Source organism: Rhinolophus hipposideros, assembly GCF_964194185.1.
Source record: "Rhinolophus hipposideros genome assembly, chromosome: 17".
NCBI lineage: Eukaryota > Metazoa > Chordata > Mammalia > Chiroptera > Rhinolophidae > Rhinolophus > Rhinolophus hipposideros.
This window is the reverse complement of record NC_138063.1, coordinates 16904440-16923608: the sequence shown is the minus strand read 5'-3', so window position 1 is coordinate 16923608 and position 19169 is coordinate 16904440. Positions and strand designations below refer to the sequence as shown.

At 38.2% G+C, this 19169-nt stretch overlaps 1 protein-coding gene across 2 annotated transcripts in view; it reads left to right on the top strand.

Annotated features, from left to right (window-relative positions):
- DCC (DCC netrin 1 receptor) overlaps nt 1-17004 on the top strand; it is a 1070394-nt gene extending 1053390 nt beyond the window's left edge. For both annotated transcript variants that reach the window (XM_081078113.1, XM_081078112.1), the window contains exons 28-29: nt 9037-9179; nt 13209-17004. In XM_081078113.1, coding sequence (XP_080934239.1) covers nt 9037-9179; nt 13209-13298 — 233 coding nt within the window. In that variant the 3' untranslated portion in view covers nt 13299-17004. The remainder of the gene's footprint in view (nt 1-9036; nt 9180-13208) is intronic.
- Nucleotides 17005-19169: the final 2165 nt, after the last annotated feature.

Genomic DNA, 19169 nt, shown 5'->3' with positions numbered 1-19169 from the left:
AAGGGAGATTTTGAGATCAAAGTAATCTTATTGCCTGTTGATAAATCTCTCCTGGGAAATTTCCCTCTTGGTCTTTTCTATAACTCCCCATTCAGGAAAAGGAAAGGAAGATATTTAAGGCCATATAGTACACTAGAAAAACCTTGCTAATAATGAACTGTTAGAGACAATTCAAATTCTTCTCCTATAATAGAATTATATTGAAATTAATTCTACCTCGATCTCTTGATCTCCAGGAACCTCAGTGTTCTCTTCAACAAAATAAAGAGAAAGTCACCAGGTGAACTCCTAGAGCCCAAGAGATTCCAACATTCTAAATTCCTTTGAATCTGTGAATATTACTTGAGAAAAGGCAGTCACTTGAGGTTTGAACACTTTGTGTGGTATTTCAGTCAAGACAATGTCTTCAATTCCTTTTGTAAATTCACAGTGTCTTGTGTATTGTTCAATACTCAGCAGGTTCTAAATGTATAACTGTTGCCTGGACACTAGAGACAATCAATTATTATAATGATCTTCGTTCCAATGGGTTTGACTTACGGTGCTCGTTAGGGGTACTTGCATCTTATTGTAATAATGTAAGTGCTTCAGACACAGTAAAATATACTCTGAATCTACCCAAGTGTTTAGTATCCTGGGCAGAAAATATATCATCAGAATATATTTTTATAGAGAGAACTGTAATTTCTCTACATGTAAAACTGCAACAACAAAAAAAGTAGTCAAATAAATATTAGGGAATTATATAGAACAGTCTGATGAATTCTAAAAGAATCTATACTCTTATATGTTTCCTAATATAAAACAGGAACAGGCCTGTTTGAATTTTCTACATAATAATCTGTGCCCATGTCATTTACGTTATCTTATGTCACTCTCTTTGTAAAGATCTATGATAAAGTGAATCGATGTAATACACGGTAGACACACATTGCATGTAGTTTGTTAAGGGTTAAGTTGTTATCAGAAAGAGTTTAGTTTAATAAACAAATTAAAAAGTAGATTTTGTCATCAAGGAAACCTAAGGTCAAAATTGTAGCAGAAGGACGAAAAAAAATGGCGGCGTGAGGTGAGCCTCTGTAACGCTCCCCTGAAATTTACAACGAATCGGACAACAATAACTCCACAAAGGACTCCTTGCACAGCAGACAGGCAAGACGAAGAGGCCGACTACTGAATTCACCTCCAGGTGGGTGAATCGCACGAGCGGGGGAGGAGGGAGAGGAGAAGTGCGGAGACGGAGCCGCGCGGGCACAGGACACAGACCTAGCTCAGTGCTCGGAGCCCGCTGCTCCCGGAACTACCGCCGCTGCGGGAGAGGAAAAGACTCGGACTGCTAGGGCTCCGCAGGGCTGAGGGGACAGCATACAAAACCGCTGAACCCAACGCTCGCTCACGGCAGACCTCGGAGCAAAGATTGAGGGAAGAGGGCTGAAATCGGTGGTTTAAGCCCTCACTGCCGAGCGGAGAACGGAAGCCCTAGGCACGGAGACTAGCCGCCCCCTCCCTACCCTCCCAGAGCTCGCCCCGCCCCCACCTGCTCGGTGCTAGAAGCGATAAAGTAGCAGTGTCGGATCAAAGGACAGAATATTTGCTGCTCTGAGAACTGTGGACCGCAGACACAGATTCGCAGCTCAACTAGTTCCGGCAAAGGGGAGGGAGCTGTGGAAGCAGGACTGGCTGTGGTGGTGGTCGCCGCCATTGCTCTGGGCCACCTCTCACAACTCACCCCGCCCCTGGCCCCACCTATCTGGGCGGATCCCTGCAGGAGTAAACAGAACTGCTGAAACAAACGGGCTCTGAATCTGGTGCAGAAAGAGCTTTGGAACTCCAAAAGCTCTTCGCATACCTATCAACCTGTTGCAGAAGACACTCCTGTAGATGTCTAGGAAGAGAAATAGTAAATCAGTGATTGCCATGAATAACCAAGGCAACAAGATAGCTCAGAAAGAAAGTGAAAAGTCTCCAGAAAAGGAACTTAGAGATATGGACCTTTGTGATTTAAATGACAGAGAATTCAAGATCGCAATTCTGAAAAAACTGAACGAGATGCAAGAAAACACAGAAAGGCAGTTTAATGAACTCAGAAACACAATCAAAGAACACCATGAGCATTTTACAAAAGAAATTGAAATCTTGAAAAAGAACCAAATAGAATTTCTGGAGATTAAGAACTCAATAGAAGAAATTAACAATAAAATATCCAGCTTAGGTAGTAGAGTTGACCAGATGGAGGAAAGAATCAGTGACATCGAAGATAGAAACCTGGAATTTACACAGAGGGAAGAAGAAAGAGACTTGAGACTTAAAAGAAATGAAAGAACTCTACAAGAACTTTCTGACTCCATCAGAAAGAGCAATATAAGAATAATGGGCATACCAGAAGGAGAAGAAAGAGGGAAGGGAACAGAGAATATATTCAAACAAATCGTTGATGAGAACTTCCCAAACTTGTGGACAGAACTGGATCCTCGAATCCAAGAAGCAAATAGAACACCTAATTACCTCAATCCCAACAGGCCTTCACCAAGGCACATTGTATTGAAGCTGTCTAAAATCAATGACAAAGAAAGAATCCTCAAGGCAGCCAGGGAAAAGAAGACGGTAACTTACAAAGGAAAGCCCATTAGATTATCTTCAGATTTTTCAGCAGAAACTCTACAAGCTAGGAGGGAATGGAACCAAATATTCAAACTATTGAAAGAGAGAAATCATGAGCCAAGAATAATATATCCAGCAAAGATCTCCTTTAGATATGAAGGAGGAATAAAGATCTTTCCAGACATCCAGAAGCTGAGGGAATTTTCTAATACACGACCTGCACTACAAGAAATACTAAAGGAGGCTATTAGACCACCATCAACAGGGACAACTTGTGGCAACCGAAACATAAAAAGGGGGAGCGTAAAGGCCTGAACTGGAATATGGGAATAGAGAAAGTAAGCGTACTGAAGAAACTGGAATACTCTAAATATCAAACTTTCTTTTACATAAACTCAAGGGTAACCACTCAAAAAACATCCAAATCTGAAATATATACTGTAATAAAAGAAGAAACAGAGGGAAACATCATAGAATACTACCACACAGAAATAACAGACAACAACAAAAAGGCAAAGAAACAATGGAGACACAGCCTTACCAGAAAACTAAAGACAGAATGACAGGAAATCCTCACATATCAATAATCACCCTGAATGTAAATGGACTGAACTCACCAATAAAGAGACACAGAGTAGCAGATTGGATCAAAAAACTAAACCCAACCATATGCTGCCTACAAGAGACACATCTCAGCTACAAGGACAAGCATAGACTCAAAGTGAAAGGGTGGAAATTGACACTTCAAGCAAATGGTACCCAGAAAAAATCAGGTGTAGCCATAATGATTTCCGATGAAACAGACTTCAGGGTGAAAAAGATAACAAGAGACAAAGATGGACACTTCATAATGGTAAAGGGGACTATACAACAAGAAGACATAACAGTCATCAATATTTATGCCCCCAATAAGGGAGCACCGAAATATACCAAGCAACTACTAACAGAACTAAAGGGAGAAATTGACCAAAACACAATTATACTAGGGGACTTAAATACATCATTGACAGCTATGGATAGATCATCCAAACAGAAGATAAATAACGAAATCGCAGCCCTAAATGACACATTAGATGAATTGGACATAATTGACATATATAGAGCACTTCATCCTAAAACATCAGACTATACATTCTTTTCTAGTGTACATGGAACATTCTCAAGGATAGACCATATATTGGGACACAAAATCAGCCTCAGCAAATTTAAGAAGATTGAAATCATACCAAGCATATTCTCTGATCACAAAGCTTTGAAATTGGATATCAACTGCAAAAAGAAAGCAGGAAAAAACACAAATACATGGAGATTAAACAACATACTTTTAAAGAACGACTGGGTCAAAGAAGAAATTAGAGGAGAGCTCAAAAGATACATAGAAACAAATGACAATGAAAATACATCCTACCAAAATTTTTGGGATGCCGCGAAAGCAGTTTTAAGAGGGAAATTTATATCATTACAGGCCTATCTCAAGAAACAAGAAAAATCCCAAATAAATAACCTCATGTTACACCTTAAAAAACTAGAAAAAGAAGAACAAGCGAAACCCAAGGTCAGCAGAAGAAAGGAAATAACAAAAATCAGAGCAGAACTAAATGAAATAGAGAACAAAAAGACAATAGAAAAAATTAATGTGACAAAAAGCTGGTTCTTTGAAAAGATTAACAAAATCGACAAACCCTTGGCTAGACTCACTAAGATAAAAAGAGAGAAGACACTAATTAACAAAATCAGAAATGAAAAAGGGGAAGTTATCACGGACACCACAGAAATACAAAGGATTATCCAAGAATACTATGAAGGACTATATGCCACCAAATTTAATAACTTAGAAGAAATGGACAAGTTCTTAGAAACATATAGCCTTCCAAGGCTGAATCATGAAGAACTGGAAAATCTTAACAGGCCGATCACCAGTAAGGAAATTGAATCAGTCATCAAAAACCTTCCCAAAATCAAAAGTCCTGGACCAGATGGCTTCACCAGTGAATTCTACCAAACCTTCAAAGAGGATCTAATACCAATCCTGCTCAAACTCTTCCAAAAAATTGAAGAAGAGTCAGTACTCCCTAACTCATTCTATGAGGCCAACATTACCCTGATACCAAAACCTGGTAAGGACAACACAAAAAAAGAAAACTACAGACCTATATCTCTGATGAATACAGATGCTAAAATCCTAAACAAAATTCTAGCAAATCGAATACAACAATGCATTAAAAAGATTATTCATCACGACCAAGTGGGGTTCATCCCCGGGGCACAAGGATGGTTCAACATTCGCAAATCCATCAATGTGATACATCACATAAACAAAATAAAGGACAAAAATCATATGATTCTATCAATTGATGCAGAAAAAGCATTTGATAAGATACAACATCCATTTATGATTAAAACACTTACTAAAATTGGTATGGAAGGAAAATACCTCAACATAATAAAGGCCATATACGACAAGCCCTCAGCTAACCTCATAATTAATGGTGAAAAGCTGAAGCCCTTTGCTCTACGTTCAGGAACACGACAAGGTTGTCCCCTATCACCTCTGCTTTTCAACATAGTGTTGGAAGTCCTCGCCAGAGCTATCAGGCAAGAGAAAGAAATAAAAGGCATCCAAATTGGGAATGAAGAAGTTAAATTGTCACTCTTTGCAGATGACATGATGCTATACATAGAAAACCCTAAAGACTCCACCAAAAAGCTATTAGAAACAATCAATGAATATAGTAAAGTTGCTGGCTACAAAATCAATGTACAAAAGTCCATTGCTTTCCTATATACCAACAATGAAATCTCAGAAAAAGAGATAGAGAAAACAATTCCTTTTGCAATTGCAGCAAAAAGAATAATATACCTAGGAATAAACTTAACCAAAGATGTGAAGGATTTATATGCTGAAAACTATAAGACATTTTTGAAAGAAATTGAAGAAGACACAAAGAAATGGAAAGACATTCCGTGCTCATGGATTGGAAGAATCAACATAGTTAAAATGGCCATATTACCCAAAGCCATATACAGATTTAATGCAATCCCCATTAAAATCCCAATGGCATTTTTTAAAGAAACAGAACAAAAAATCATCAGATTTGTTTGGAACCACAAAAGACCCCGAATAGCCAAAGCAATATTAAAAAAAAAGAACAATACTGGAGGTATCACACTCCCTGATTTTTCCTTGTACTACAGGGCTACAATAATCAAAACAGCTTGGTATTGGCGGAAAAACAGACACATAGACCAATGGAATAGAATTGAGAACCCAGAAATAAAACCACATAAATATGGACAGATAATTTTTGACAAAGAAGCTAAAAACATACAATGGAGGAAAGACAGCCTCTTCAATAAATGGTGTTGGCAGAATTGGATAGCTACATGCAAAAGAATGAAACTGGACTGCTATCTGTCACCATGTACCAAAATTAATTCAAAATGGATCAAAGACTTAAGCATAAGACCTGACACAATAAACTGCATTGAAGAAAACATAGGTACTAAACTTATGGACCTTGGGTTCAAAGAGCATTTTATGAATTTGACTCCAAAGGCAATGGAAGTAAAAACTAAAATAAACAAATGGGATTATATGAAACTGAAAAGCTTCTGCACAGCAAAAGAAACTATTGACAAAATAATGAGGCAACCAACTGAATGGGAGAAGATTTTCGCAAACAGTTCCTCTGATAAGGGGCTAATATCCAAAATATACAAGGAACTCATGAAACTCAACAACAAAAAAACAAACAACCCAATTGAAAAATGGACAGAGGACCTGAAGAGACATTTCTCCAAAGAGGACATACAAATGGCAAATAGACATATGAAAAAATGCTCAACATCGCTAATCATCAGAGAAATGCAAATGAAAACCACAATGAGATATCACCTCACCCCAGTCAGAATGGCTTTCATCAACAAAACAAATAGTAACAAGTGTTGGAGAGGCTGTGGAGAAAAAGGAACTCTCATACACTGTTGGTGGGAATGCAGACTGGTGCAGCCGCTATGGAAGGCAGTGTGGAGGTTCCTCAAGAAATTACGAATAGAATTACCATATGACCCAGCAATCGCTCTCCTGGGTATCTACCCCAAAAATATAAAAGCATTTCTCTATAGAGACACGTGTACGCCAATGTTCATTGCAGCTTTGTTTACGGTGGCCAAGACATGGAAACAACCGAAATGTCCTTCGATAGATGAATGGATAAAGAAGTTGTGGTACATATACACAATGGAATACTATTCGGCGTTAAGGAAAGATGATATAGGAACATTTGTGACAACATGGATGGATCTCGAGAGAATAATGCTAAGTGAAACAAGTCAGACAGAAAAAGCAGAGAACCCTATGATTTCACTGATATGTGGTATATAAACCAAAAAGAACAAGACAAACAAATGAGAAACAAAAACTCATAGACACAGACAATAATTTAGTGGTTACCAGAGGGTAAGGGGGTGGGGGGTGGGTGATGAGGGTAAAGGGGATCAAATATATGGTGATGGAAGGAGAACTGACTCTGGGTGGTGAACACACAATGGGATTTATAGACGATGTAATACAGAATTGTACACCTGAAATCTATGTAAATTTACTAACAATTGTCACCCCAATAAAATTTAAAAAAAAAAAAAAAAAAAAAAAAATTGTAGCAGAAAAGATTTGTATAAATAAAAGATAAACAAAAAGTGTTGTTAAAATGCAACGGCTCTATTAAACATAGGGAAGGAAGAGATGGCTCATGGCATGTTCTAGGAGGAACAGAGTTCTCTGGCAATTAAGCTAACCTCAGCTTTAAGGAGAACACTGTGAACATTTTAGAAGAGAAGATAAACATAATTCAGAAAATGCAACTCAAAGTAGGAGTTCAGTAGATACATTCTCAGACTTCAGCAGTGCACTATGAAGATTCCACTCTAAACTTTGTGCTTTCCCTTAACTACTCATCTACAATATTAATGTGAATTACACATGTTAGAGCATCTGGAGGGTCATTGGATAGCATCGTTCTGCCAAAGTTTTTAGTGCCTGCCTTTGTATTTGGGTTTACAACTAAGTTGGCTCCAGGAACACTGTGTTTATAGTCAGAAGCTAAAAATAAAAGGGTAGAGGTAGCTTAACATACAAACGGTTGGTTCACATCCAATGAAGACCAGCTGGCATTACATTCTCTGGAAGAATAAAGCTTTGCCTATTGTTTAACCAGAGAAAAATTGGTAGTGAAAACTGAGCACATATGACACATCCAAAATGACTGTGACATAGCAGTCAATACCTAATTTACATGGCTCTTGTGTTTAGCCCAACAACCTACTCATCACATTAAATTAATAATGTGAACTCAAATTGTAGTGTCTGTATAGGACTTTGAGGGTTTATAGATCACCCTGTGGTGATAAATCATTCCAACTGCAGACTTGTGATCCTTACAGGTTAAGAAGAGTGAAAGGATATAAATATGAATTACATGCTAGGCCATGGTTTGAGAAAAGGTGGTATTGTTAGGACTTATCATTTTTTATTTTGTCTAGCACATAGCAAATTGCTGGCCTACTAGATTGCTTATATTATTTCTTCCCCAATAAGCAAATGCCCCCTATTTCTCTGATTGTAGAATAAATTTTGAGTTTTATTAACTAGAATTGTGTTTTCCAAAGTATGGTAAAACAACTTTTTTTCCCCCAAAAGCTATAGTAGGCCAGTGGATTATTAGAACTCTAAAGGCATCACTGATAATAGAAGAGAACTGCGGCAAACATCTTTCCATGCTTTAATTTAATACCTTCTAATGCTGAGGTCTTGGTTACAATGCTAAGAATGACAAAAGTCCTCAGGTACATGAGGTATACTAGCTGATTCGATAAGCCTTTATAAAATTTTTATTGTAGGCTATAGGGACAAAGTTATATTACTGCTCTAAGCTAAGCTGGATTTATAAGGCAAATTTCAGACTCACAAAAAAAAAAAGGTAGCCATTGTTTATAGCAGACAGAAATGACATCTAGTAGACCCAGCAGTTCCTCAAATGATTTGCATGAATATTAGAATGTATTTTATTGAAAGAAATTATACTGATCAGGACAGAATAATGTCTTTTTTTTTTCTTTTCCAAAAGAAAATTCATAATGACTTTCTGTCAGGTTGGCCATGAGCTCCTAGGCAACCTTTCGCAGCATGATTTGAAACCCACTTGAAATTACATATGACTGGTGGAGCGTCATCTGGAGAGGCCTAATCAGAATTTGTCTTCCATTTAGTAGAAATAAAATGAGCCCATTCATCCTGTCAGAATTCGTCTCTAAACTATAGAATGAACAATAACCTAAAATCAATGCCAACCCACTGGATTTGGCTTACACGCTTCAGTGATTGATCCCCAGACTGTTTCCTACATTATTTTCATTACTCTGTGTTTTCTATTTCAGGGCCTACTCTTCCTAAGACTCATGTTAAAACAGCTTCTCTTGGGTTGGCTGGAAAGGCAAGATCTCCTTTGCTTCCTGTATCTGTGCCAACAGCCCCTGAAGTGTCTGAGGAGAGCCACAAAGCAGCAGAGGATCCAGCCAATGTAAGGCCATTCTTGAAATTCACATTGTACCAAGTGAAGTGATGACTAGGGCTGTGCAATTCAGCCTAAACCAACCAGCACTCTCCATTAACCGCAAGCCATCATTGCTCTTATTGTTGTTTGTTTTGTTCTGTTTTCCTGCACTTGAATATAGAGAGAAAAAATTGAGGGGGGGGTATTATATGAAGGATATAATTAAACTTAATAATTACTGGTACATAAAGGCAATCTTAGAAATACATAAGCAAATAGCTACAGAATGTGTGACTTTATAGACACCTGTTTGTGTGTGTGTGTACGTGTGTGTATGTGTTTATATATTTTTGTATATAATATATACAGCAGGTTCTCACATCATGTTTTGTTCAAATGTTTCATTATAACATTGTTGAGATGCTGTACAAACTTAACTCTTATTTATATATCAATTAGCCTCTGGTGAAATTGGTTTCATTGTAAGTCATTTCACATATAATGATGAAGTGAGGACTTTATTATATATATATATATATTTGTAGAACCTGTTGATGACATTAAGTGAGGACTTACAGTGTGCAGGTGTGTGTGTTTCCTTTCCATGGAATGAAATGCCTTGGCATACCTGGAAATAAAACTATACAATTATTCTTTAAAATAAAAAGCAGTAACAAAAATCTATATTCTGAGGAGTTTTCTGAAGTTACATGTCACTTTTAAAGTCATTCACAGTGTAGACATATAGAACTGAGAAGAAAATACAAAATGAAGAAATGAAGGAATTTAAGAAAAAAGACAAGGAACTGACATATTTAGAAAATAAAAAAGGAAAGTTTATTTAATGAGAGAACAAGTTTACTAATGGAAGAAGCTAAAAAGTGATCAAATTAGAAAACTCAGAAAGCAAATCACTGAAGACAAAATAAATCTAAATTTTGAGAAAACGAATATTTCTCCCAATCATATACTGTGGAAGAAATTTTAAAAGATGTTGCCTAAAGGCAGTAATTTAGAAAACTTTTGAGTGCTTCTGAATATAATTCAAGAGAAAATATTTAAAAGAAGGCTAAGGAACTAAGATATCAGAAACCTTGAAAAATAAGAAGACTGGAAGGGGGTAAAAACAGATTAGAATCATCTCATTTTAATGAACAATCATTTTTTTCTCAACTTTATTGTTTTTAGTATTACAAGCAATGAAATATTTTAACTACTTGGAAACCAAGGAGTCTGGGTACATGTATGTCTGTGAATGTTTGACAGAAGTATGTTATATAATTAACATACTTTTGTATATTTAAAAAGATTAAAATTTATAAGAATCTAATACACTACTCTGTCAGGATATTGCTGTTTACTGCGATATTTGTTTAGTCTCCAGATTGTTGGCCATGTCTCAAATCAGATCAAATTCCTAAATTTGTATATCTCGTCTTACAAGGAATCATGTCAGGTGGCCCATTTTTATACTTAAGGTTGATTCTAAGGAGTGACAGCCAAAAGTGTAATATGAAGAGCAGTAAGATTATACATTAAAGGAAATACAGAAATGGGGAAAGTAATCTATATCAGCACTATTTTATAGAAATAGTATATAAACCATGGGTGTAATTTTAAATTTTCTAGGAACCACACTAAAAGATGAGATGTAAAAAGGAATAGATGAGATTAATTGTAATAATATATTTTATCTAACCCAGTATTTCCAAAATATTATCATTTTAACACGCAACATGTAGAAAAATTGTCAATAAGATATTTTACATTTTTTGTATTAAGTGTTCAGAATATGGTGTGTATATTATATACCAGAGGTGCCAAAACAATATATACACATAAAAATGTGTTTTGGCACCCTCTGTATGTGTGAGTGTTTGTGTGTATGTGTGTGTGAGTGTGTGTGAGTGTGTGTGTGTGTGTGTGTGTGTGTGTGTATAACATCTCAATTCAGACTATTCACATTTCAAAAATCCAATAACTACATATGGCTAGAGGTTCTGGTATTGGGTCATGAGATCTAGATAATTCAAGGAAAATAACCCCGACAACTAAGACAGCATTTGGGAAAGAAGTTACTAACTAATCACCTCACTGCAACCCCTCGTCATATGTAGATCAGTCTTTTGAGCCAAATTGTCTACTTTTCAATCCCCATTAAGGTCTGAAGATTACACAGTAAATGACCAATGTGTTTGATACGGGCATTTGAGCTGTTGCGTTAGTGGCTGGAGTGGCTTTGTGTCTATCCCCCCCATAAAATCTCCACCAGTGGTCTCATGAGATTAAAGGTAGTTATGTGGCAGGATTTGATATACATTCTGACCATGGTGCTGAGCAATCCTTCCTGACCTATGCAGAACTAGAAATCAGGACTCAGACCTCAAGTTGGTTCAATATCTTAATCAAAAGAATGAGCTAACCAAAAAAATAAAGTATGGCAGGTCTGTGTTGGTAAAAAATAAAAGGGGTATGTTGAGAAAGGAGAAAAAGAAATTAACATTTATTGAGCAGCTACTACTCGCCAACACTGACTTGTTGAATCTTCCCAGGTGCCCAATGAGGCATGCTTTCTATTCCCATGACAAATAGGGAGACAGACTCAAAAAAAGCCACATATATCAAAGAACTGGGATTCAAATCAACACCATAACCTTGTTTATCCCACTAGCTGACCATCAGAATTACCTGGGGAGCTTTAGGAGGGAGGGAAGGAGAGAGAGAGAGAGAGAGAGAGAGAGAGAGAGAGAGAGAGAGAGAGAGAGAGAGAGAGAGAGAGAGAGAGAGAGAGGAGAGAGATTCTCCCCCTTCATAGACCTAGGGAATCAGAATTCACTGAGGCTAGGGCCGAGGGCCTCTGTGATAATAACAATCTAGTATTACTAATGACATGGTTCTAGTGTCTCACCGTGAGTGTTATAGAGAGTACATTCAATAAGATTACTGCAATTCAGCCTCTCCATTTTATCCGCCCATCAAATTCTGCCGTAAGGTTACCTTTACAACTGTGCATAAAACCAACCCTAGTTTGAGGTGAGACTATTGTTGCTACACACAAACTGAAGTCATAATCCTCAGACTTTCCATTGGTCAAGGCAAAGCCCATCAAGTTCCCTCACAAAAGTGTGCCTAGCTTGAGTTACAAAGAAAAGAAAACTGGTGCTGTAAATTCTGTTCATATGCTCATGAGTGACCTGAGGAAAGGTAAAGGAGCTAATGTAGTGAATAGGTACCATGTGCTGGACACTGTAATAGGGACTATACGTGCCACAGGGTGCTCAGAATAACCCATGAAACACATTATCATTGTCATCATTTTGTAGTGTCATGCAGGGACTCAGCTCCCGCTCCCCGCACCAGAACGCAGGACATGGTGAGGCCAAAGAGGAACACCCACGGAGCCATAGATGGGGGAGTCACACCACTATAGTCTCACTGGCGGCTGGTTGGAGACACAGGAAGCAGGAGCCACACGATGCGCAACCTGCCGTCTGCTTCTCTGCCATCCAACCCCCCTTGCTAGCTGCAACCTGCGCTTGCTAGCTCAGCCAGGGCAGTTATATCAGTGGCTAATGGCTAACCGGTAACTTCTAATGGCCACTAGTCACAGCTGATGGCCATCTACTACCGGAGTCAGCACCTTTCCACATGAGGCTGAGAGCCTGGAAACTGCTCTCTGGGACTCTGTCCCCACACTAGCTAAGAACTATACATCAGAGAAGTTCACTAACTTGTCTAAGACCGCAGCTAGTAATTGGGGGAACTTGATTCGAAACTATATTCGAAATATATATATATATTATTATTTTTTTTTTTTGACGAAAGCTTTTTCCTCATTGCAGGGATGAAGTTGATGAAACAGTATGCAATCATTCATCACCACCTCTTTCATTACCAGTATCTTCATTCAGTGATTATTTTCTGAGTCCAGCCCCTGGCTATGGGCCACTGTGTCATGCTTGAGAATAGAGTGAACCAACTACATGGGGCCATCTTCATAAAAGAAACACGTCAGAATTCACTTGTATTAACACTTTGCTCTCGTTCTCTCTGTAGGTGTATGAACAAGATGATTTGAGTGAACAAATGGCAAGTTTGGAAGGGCTAATGAAGCAACTTAATGCCATCACAGGCTCGGCCTTTTAACATGTGTTGCTGAATTGATGAGGTGAATTTTCCAGGAACTTTGCAGCATACCAATTACCCATAAACAGCACACCTGTGTCCAAGTACCCTAACCAGTGTACAGGTCAACCTTCAGGACCTCTCAGTCCCAGAAGTTCCTGAAGCAGTTCAGAAGGAATCCACCTCCCTTCTTTCATAGGCATCAGGAATTTAAGAATGATGACTATGAAGTCCCTAAACAAAACAAAGACACAGCCCCACTGCAATGTCAAGGCTAACGCTGCTAGTGTAGTCCTGGGTCTTTTCCACTGCAGTGATCACACTGTCATAACGAATGCTTATGTTTTCCTTCATCAAGGACTGTCATTTTCTTATGTGTAGGTCTAGTCTTACAAAATGCAAGTGCATTATTTAAGCCTGTACCACGCTATGGCAACTCCAAGCGAGCTCACTGTTTTCTTTTCAGCGTCAAAGTACAAAGCGCCCATGGGAATTCTCTCACTACATAGCACCAAAGGAGTGGATGTTTTCCTGACAGCACAAAAAGTAAATAGGTAAACAAAGAAAAGGCAGCAAACACTTATGTTTTGTAACTCAGTCATTCATCTTAGCAAGTGGTGGATGTTAGCAAGTGGCTGTAAAATTCACCCAATTTAGCAAGTTAAGTGTTTGTAAATCCACCCTCTTCACATTTATGTCTGGAGAACAGGAACACAAAAACCTGCAACCAGTGGTATCCTGCCAGCAGCAGTCCATTTCCTGACCGAGGACACAATATACAGTCTCTTCAGATACATGGTAATTATGTGCTTAAGCTTGTAATCGGACACTTTTCACAATTTGGGTGGCTTTTGTGCCATATCACACTGTGATGATATTTCAAAGCTTGACCAAGGCCATATTCCTCAGGAGACTGTCTGGAAGAGTTCCCCCCCTTCGCCCCGTCCCTCCCTGAGTTCTCCTTGGCAGCCAGCCTTCAGTGAGGTGGCCACCTCCACAGACCGCATGGCCTCCTGACCAACATCCCTGTAACCCTCTGCAGAGATGACAGACTTCCTGAGAACAGGCCCCTAGGAAGGAAAGGAAAGTGGAAGGCAGTTTCAAACAGTACCTTCTCTTGAGTGATGTCACTTCCACCAACAGGGTCCTCACTGACTTAGAGTGAGCAGTATTGGTTAAGTGGCAACTACCAGGTCCTGTTGTCAAGGGAACCTTCTACCCCACCCCCACCAACTCTCCCCCAACCTGCCCAGAGACACAGAGGAACTGAGGGGAGAAGCCAGTAGACACTTCTGATACATCATAACTCCAGTGGCTGCTTTTCAAAGCTGCACCTTTATTGTGAGCTAGAATTTTAAACTTTTATTGCCATGTTTGTCTACAGCTTGGAACTTGGTGAAATTGAGAACATTTTGAGTGCACCCTTTTAGTTTTTCAATTTTCAGCTGCATTTGAAGTTAATCCTGTTTATGCCGCTGAATCGCCAAAAGAGAGCTAGTCTGCTTATTTATCAGTTAGGTGACTTGAAAACCCAGGAAGAGAGTTTCAGCTGAATTATTCCTTTCAGCTCTGCCTTTGATTTCAAGCTTGAGTAGGTCATAATTTTAAAAGAGCATGGAAGGGATAGGATCTTTACAACCTAATAGCTCCTTTTATTAGGTGGGTAATTATATATGAATCCCTGAATGAATGAAATATTTTGAGCAAAATGGCACTGTAACAGAAGTAATAATTCAGATTATTTTTTTACAGTTTTATGTCAGGAAGGAAATCTGATGTCAAAGAGAGGGCTTGTTCAAATTGTTCATTAGAAAGTCCGGTCCATTTGTGAAATTGTTCCTTCAACAAGAGTGCTTGTTCAATTTACTAAGAATTTCTTGAAGTCCTTCTGAAGAGCTATGTGACGTTATTCTATGGGGCAAATTACCCTTGTTCAATATCTGGGTGCTTAGGTCGATAACCCTCTACTGACCTGGAATGAGGCATTTCATGATATAATATTAAATTTTGCAGAAAGAATTCCTTACTTCAGAAAAGAAAATGTTCATTAGGTTAGTCTTACCTTCTCAAGGTCCTAGAATGGCTTCCCCTTTCCAATACTCACAAACAAGAAACATTCTCTGAAGGCATTTGACATCCAAGGAAGGTGATTCTGAGTGCTCAGTTTGGAATAGGCTGCAAATCTCAGACTTCAAGAGTTGAGTCACATCTTCAGTCTGTACACTCTGTCTGGACAATCAAGAGAACTAGCATTTTCACAAAATCCTAGACTGTTCTAGTCAAAGTCAATGACCTTAGAAAATAACACTTTTAGAAATACTTGAAGATACACATTGTTTTTTCAGTGGGAGGTATATTTCTGCTGTGTGCTCTTGAAACTTTCTTCATTAAACAAATACAATGGTTTATGTTAGTAATTGAAAATGCTAATAAGTCTTAGCTCTATTCAGTGAATGTATAGAAGAATCCATTTAAATTCTCTCAAGAGACACTTGTGTGATTTACCCAATGGTTTTAATATGCAGTGACTTTACAACTTCTGTACCACTCTGTTCCCCACTTTCTCAAATAGTTCACAAACGTGTACAACTGCTTTACCAAGTTTACAGGTAGTTTTTTCATTTCCCAGTCTCCTGATCTCTTGACAAGAAGAAATCTGTGAATATAGCAAGATAGCCTCGATTTTGCTCCTACTCCAAGTCTAGCTCATGACATACAGGGCTCTTGAAGCTCATAAATCTCTCTGACTTCCATAGCGTGATGCTTGACAGCCAACCAGCAGTACTGCCACCAGGACTCATTTCTCCCCGAAAAAGAAGAAAATAAAACTTGGCAGGGCATGTTCAGCCCACACCCCCTGCACTGTGCTGAACTGTCAGGCAAGAGCTTCCTCATGAAAAAATTTGGTATTTTTCTTTTGTATTTTATACTGATAAGAAAGCTACTTTCTTTCCTCTAGAAATTTCTGCATTTGTTAAACTCACAACAATGCACATAGCTCAAAGTGCATAAAGCATATTTGGATGATGCTCTAGCCAAAAGTTAAATATTTCTTAGTGATTCACATTTAATAAGAAACCAGTCATAGCTACCATTGTATAGAACACAATTATAAGCTTCTAGAATATATAAATAATGGAACTCTACATTTAGGGATTATAAAATGCACACTTAATTGAACAATCTGAAAAAAAAGAAAGAAAGAAAGAAGAAAGAAAGAAAGAAAGAAAGAAAGAAAGAAAGAAAGAAAGAAAGAAAGAAAGAAAGAAAGAAAGGGAAGAGGAAAGAAAGAAAAGAAGGAAGGAAAAAAGGGAAAGAAAGAACGAAACCTATGAAGCCAAGGATATAAGAGGTGAATTTATTCAGGTTTCCTGTCAGGTTGAATATAACATTATTCTCCTCAAAATAAGCGTTGTTCAGAATGACATTTATGTCCACTTCTCTGGAGCTGCAAAAGAAGAGCTAACCAGCATTAGTGTGTCATTTCAGATAATATTTGAAAACTACAGTTTGGGACTCACTGGCTTTTCCAATGAAGAATCCATAAGTGAGGTCTTTCTGGAAGCCTTCATAGTCTGTGCTTGAAAATCATTCCTCATTTTTATCCAGCCTTTGGATTCATCTGTCTGTCAGCTTTGTTTTCAAGAAACATCTTCAGATCTTCTCCAAATTTAATAGTGTCTCACACATGGTAGCTGGGCTGTAATTCCTACCAAAAAAAAAGAAAGAAAGAAAGAAAAAAAGAAAAAGAAAAAAAGAAGTGCACTTAAGAGATCACCTTCCCATTTTAGATAAAATTGTATCTCAGACTCAGACTTCTTGTGGTTTTAGAATGTCCATTTCTAGTCCATGAGAGAGAGAGAAATAGAAAAATTCTCTGGTTTTAGGTGTGTTTGTAGAAAACAAAATCCTCTGAACTTTAAAAGAGATGTGGAACAAGGTTGCTTTTCCTCCCTCATCCAGTTTATTTCATGCAACTACAGACCATCCCAAACTCGCAACAGAGGTTAGTATCCCAGCCTGTTCATAACCATGCACAGTACAGAGCCTACAGCATTCTAAAGCTACAGAAACAGTCATACACTCAAATTTACAATCCCTCTCCTTTTTTAATCACTTGCAAAGCAACATTTTACTTATACTTTATATTTCTCTAGTAACTTTCAGAAATTAACAGTCTGTATAGAGAAGCTTTTCATGTGATTCCAATGTTTTAAATTAAATTGAATACTTTGGGAAAATCACAGATGGGTGTTTTATATGATATTGCATTCCATTGGAAAGTATGTGCTCCTATGTCTCAGTGTAACTTGCTCTACAAATACCTGCTATCAAAAGGTACTAATTCTGAAAAGAAATGCCTGTGTATTTCCTGGTCAGTGAGGTTATATGGGAGACCAAATACCACGCCCATATCAGCAAATGAATATTACTTCCGGGCTGTCCATTGCAGCTATTGGATAACACTCAGTTGACGGACTTCTAGTTGCACTCTCTGAAGGATTTCTTCTGCTCTCAGTAGAGAGCCTTTGTACATTGTCATCCTGTGATTTTTGGTTGGTTGGAGAGCAACAGCAAAACCCTACAAGATATCCTAAACACAAACGCATGGGCCAAGGGATCTCACTGTGTGCTGAAAGTGTATTTTCAGGTGCAAGAAAGGACTGTTGGGGAGGAGGAGAAATGCTGTTTTTTATTATTGTAGGGAAAACCTGACAATTCTGAACTTTGTGAGTTGTCAGCTTGTTTGGGGGCTTGGGTGGGTGGGTTATGGGGTGTACTTTTATAAGTAATATTTAATTTATTATTTAGAGTGGCTTCTTTTTGGATAATTTATGATAAAAAGGGAGATCTGGTTGGGAATCTCGATATGGCTGTTAAAGCTGCAGTGTTCCATATCTCAGAGGGACCAGTATGAAAATGAGTTGTCCACTGCTGAGTATGAGGAATGCGGCCAGGCAAAGCCTCCACTGAAGCTCCAACATCACCGCCTTCTCCCTTTCCAGGGTCCTTCAAACAAGGCCACACCAAACCTGAAATATTCTGATAGCATTTCGTGGATCAATGCTACTCATTCTCTCAAAGGGCTTTGCAATTCCAGCAAATTGTTAGTGTGCTAGTGGTAGGTTTATTCGTTAGAAATGGGTATACTACAGCTTTAACTAGCCTTAGTGGAAGAAGAAAATTTTTGTTGCTACAAAACACCTTTTTTAAATAAAAGGTACTTTGAGCCTACAAAGAATTTCTTAAAATTGTCAGACTCTAGCATTGTTAACCAAATTAGACTAGTGATTGCAATATTTAAGTGTAAATCTTGTTCTATGAGAAAGGGAACTTGCTTACAGTTTAAAACAATGACTGTTTCTACACGATCTTGTATACTACTACACAAGGACAAAGGGGTTTTGTAATCACTGTAGAACAGTCTCATATTCATTTTTTATAGAAATGTTATTCCAATGGTGCATTTTTTGTTTAATAAATAAAGTTTTGATACAAAGTTTGTTCTTCGTGTTATTTATATCAAATGTCTGACACAAAATCACCCTACCCTGAAGCTCCTGCCTGTCTATTCTTATCCTCAGGATGCTTATTGCCTTTTTTTTTTTTCCTATATCTGTGGCAGAAGCTGTCCGTGCTCTGCCCCATCCCCTTGGATCCTTATATTATTATGTACATGCTCAGTATGCTTTCAACCCCAACAGCCAATATCCATGTCTTTTTGTTGCCTCAGGCTATCAGAACTTGCTTTGCCCACATGCACAGGAGAGCTGGAAATGCCTGATCACACCTTACCCACAGCTGAAAAATACTCCAGCCCTTTGCCCTTGATTGAGACAATTCTGAAGTATAATCCAACCTGCCTCGGGAGTTTCCCTGCAGGGCTGAGCC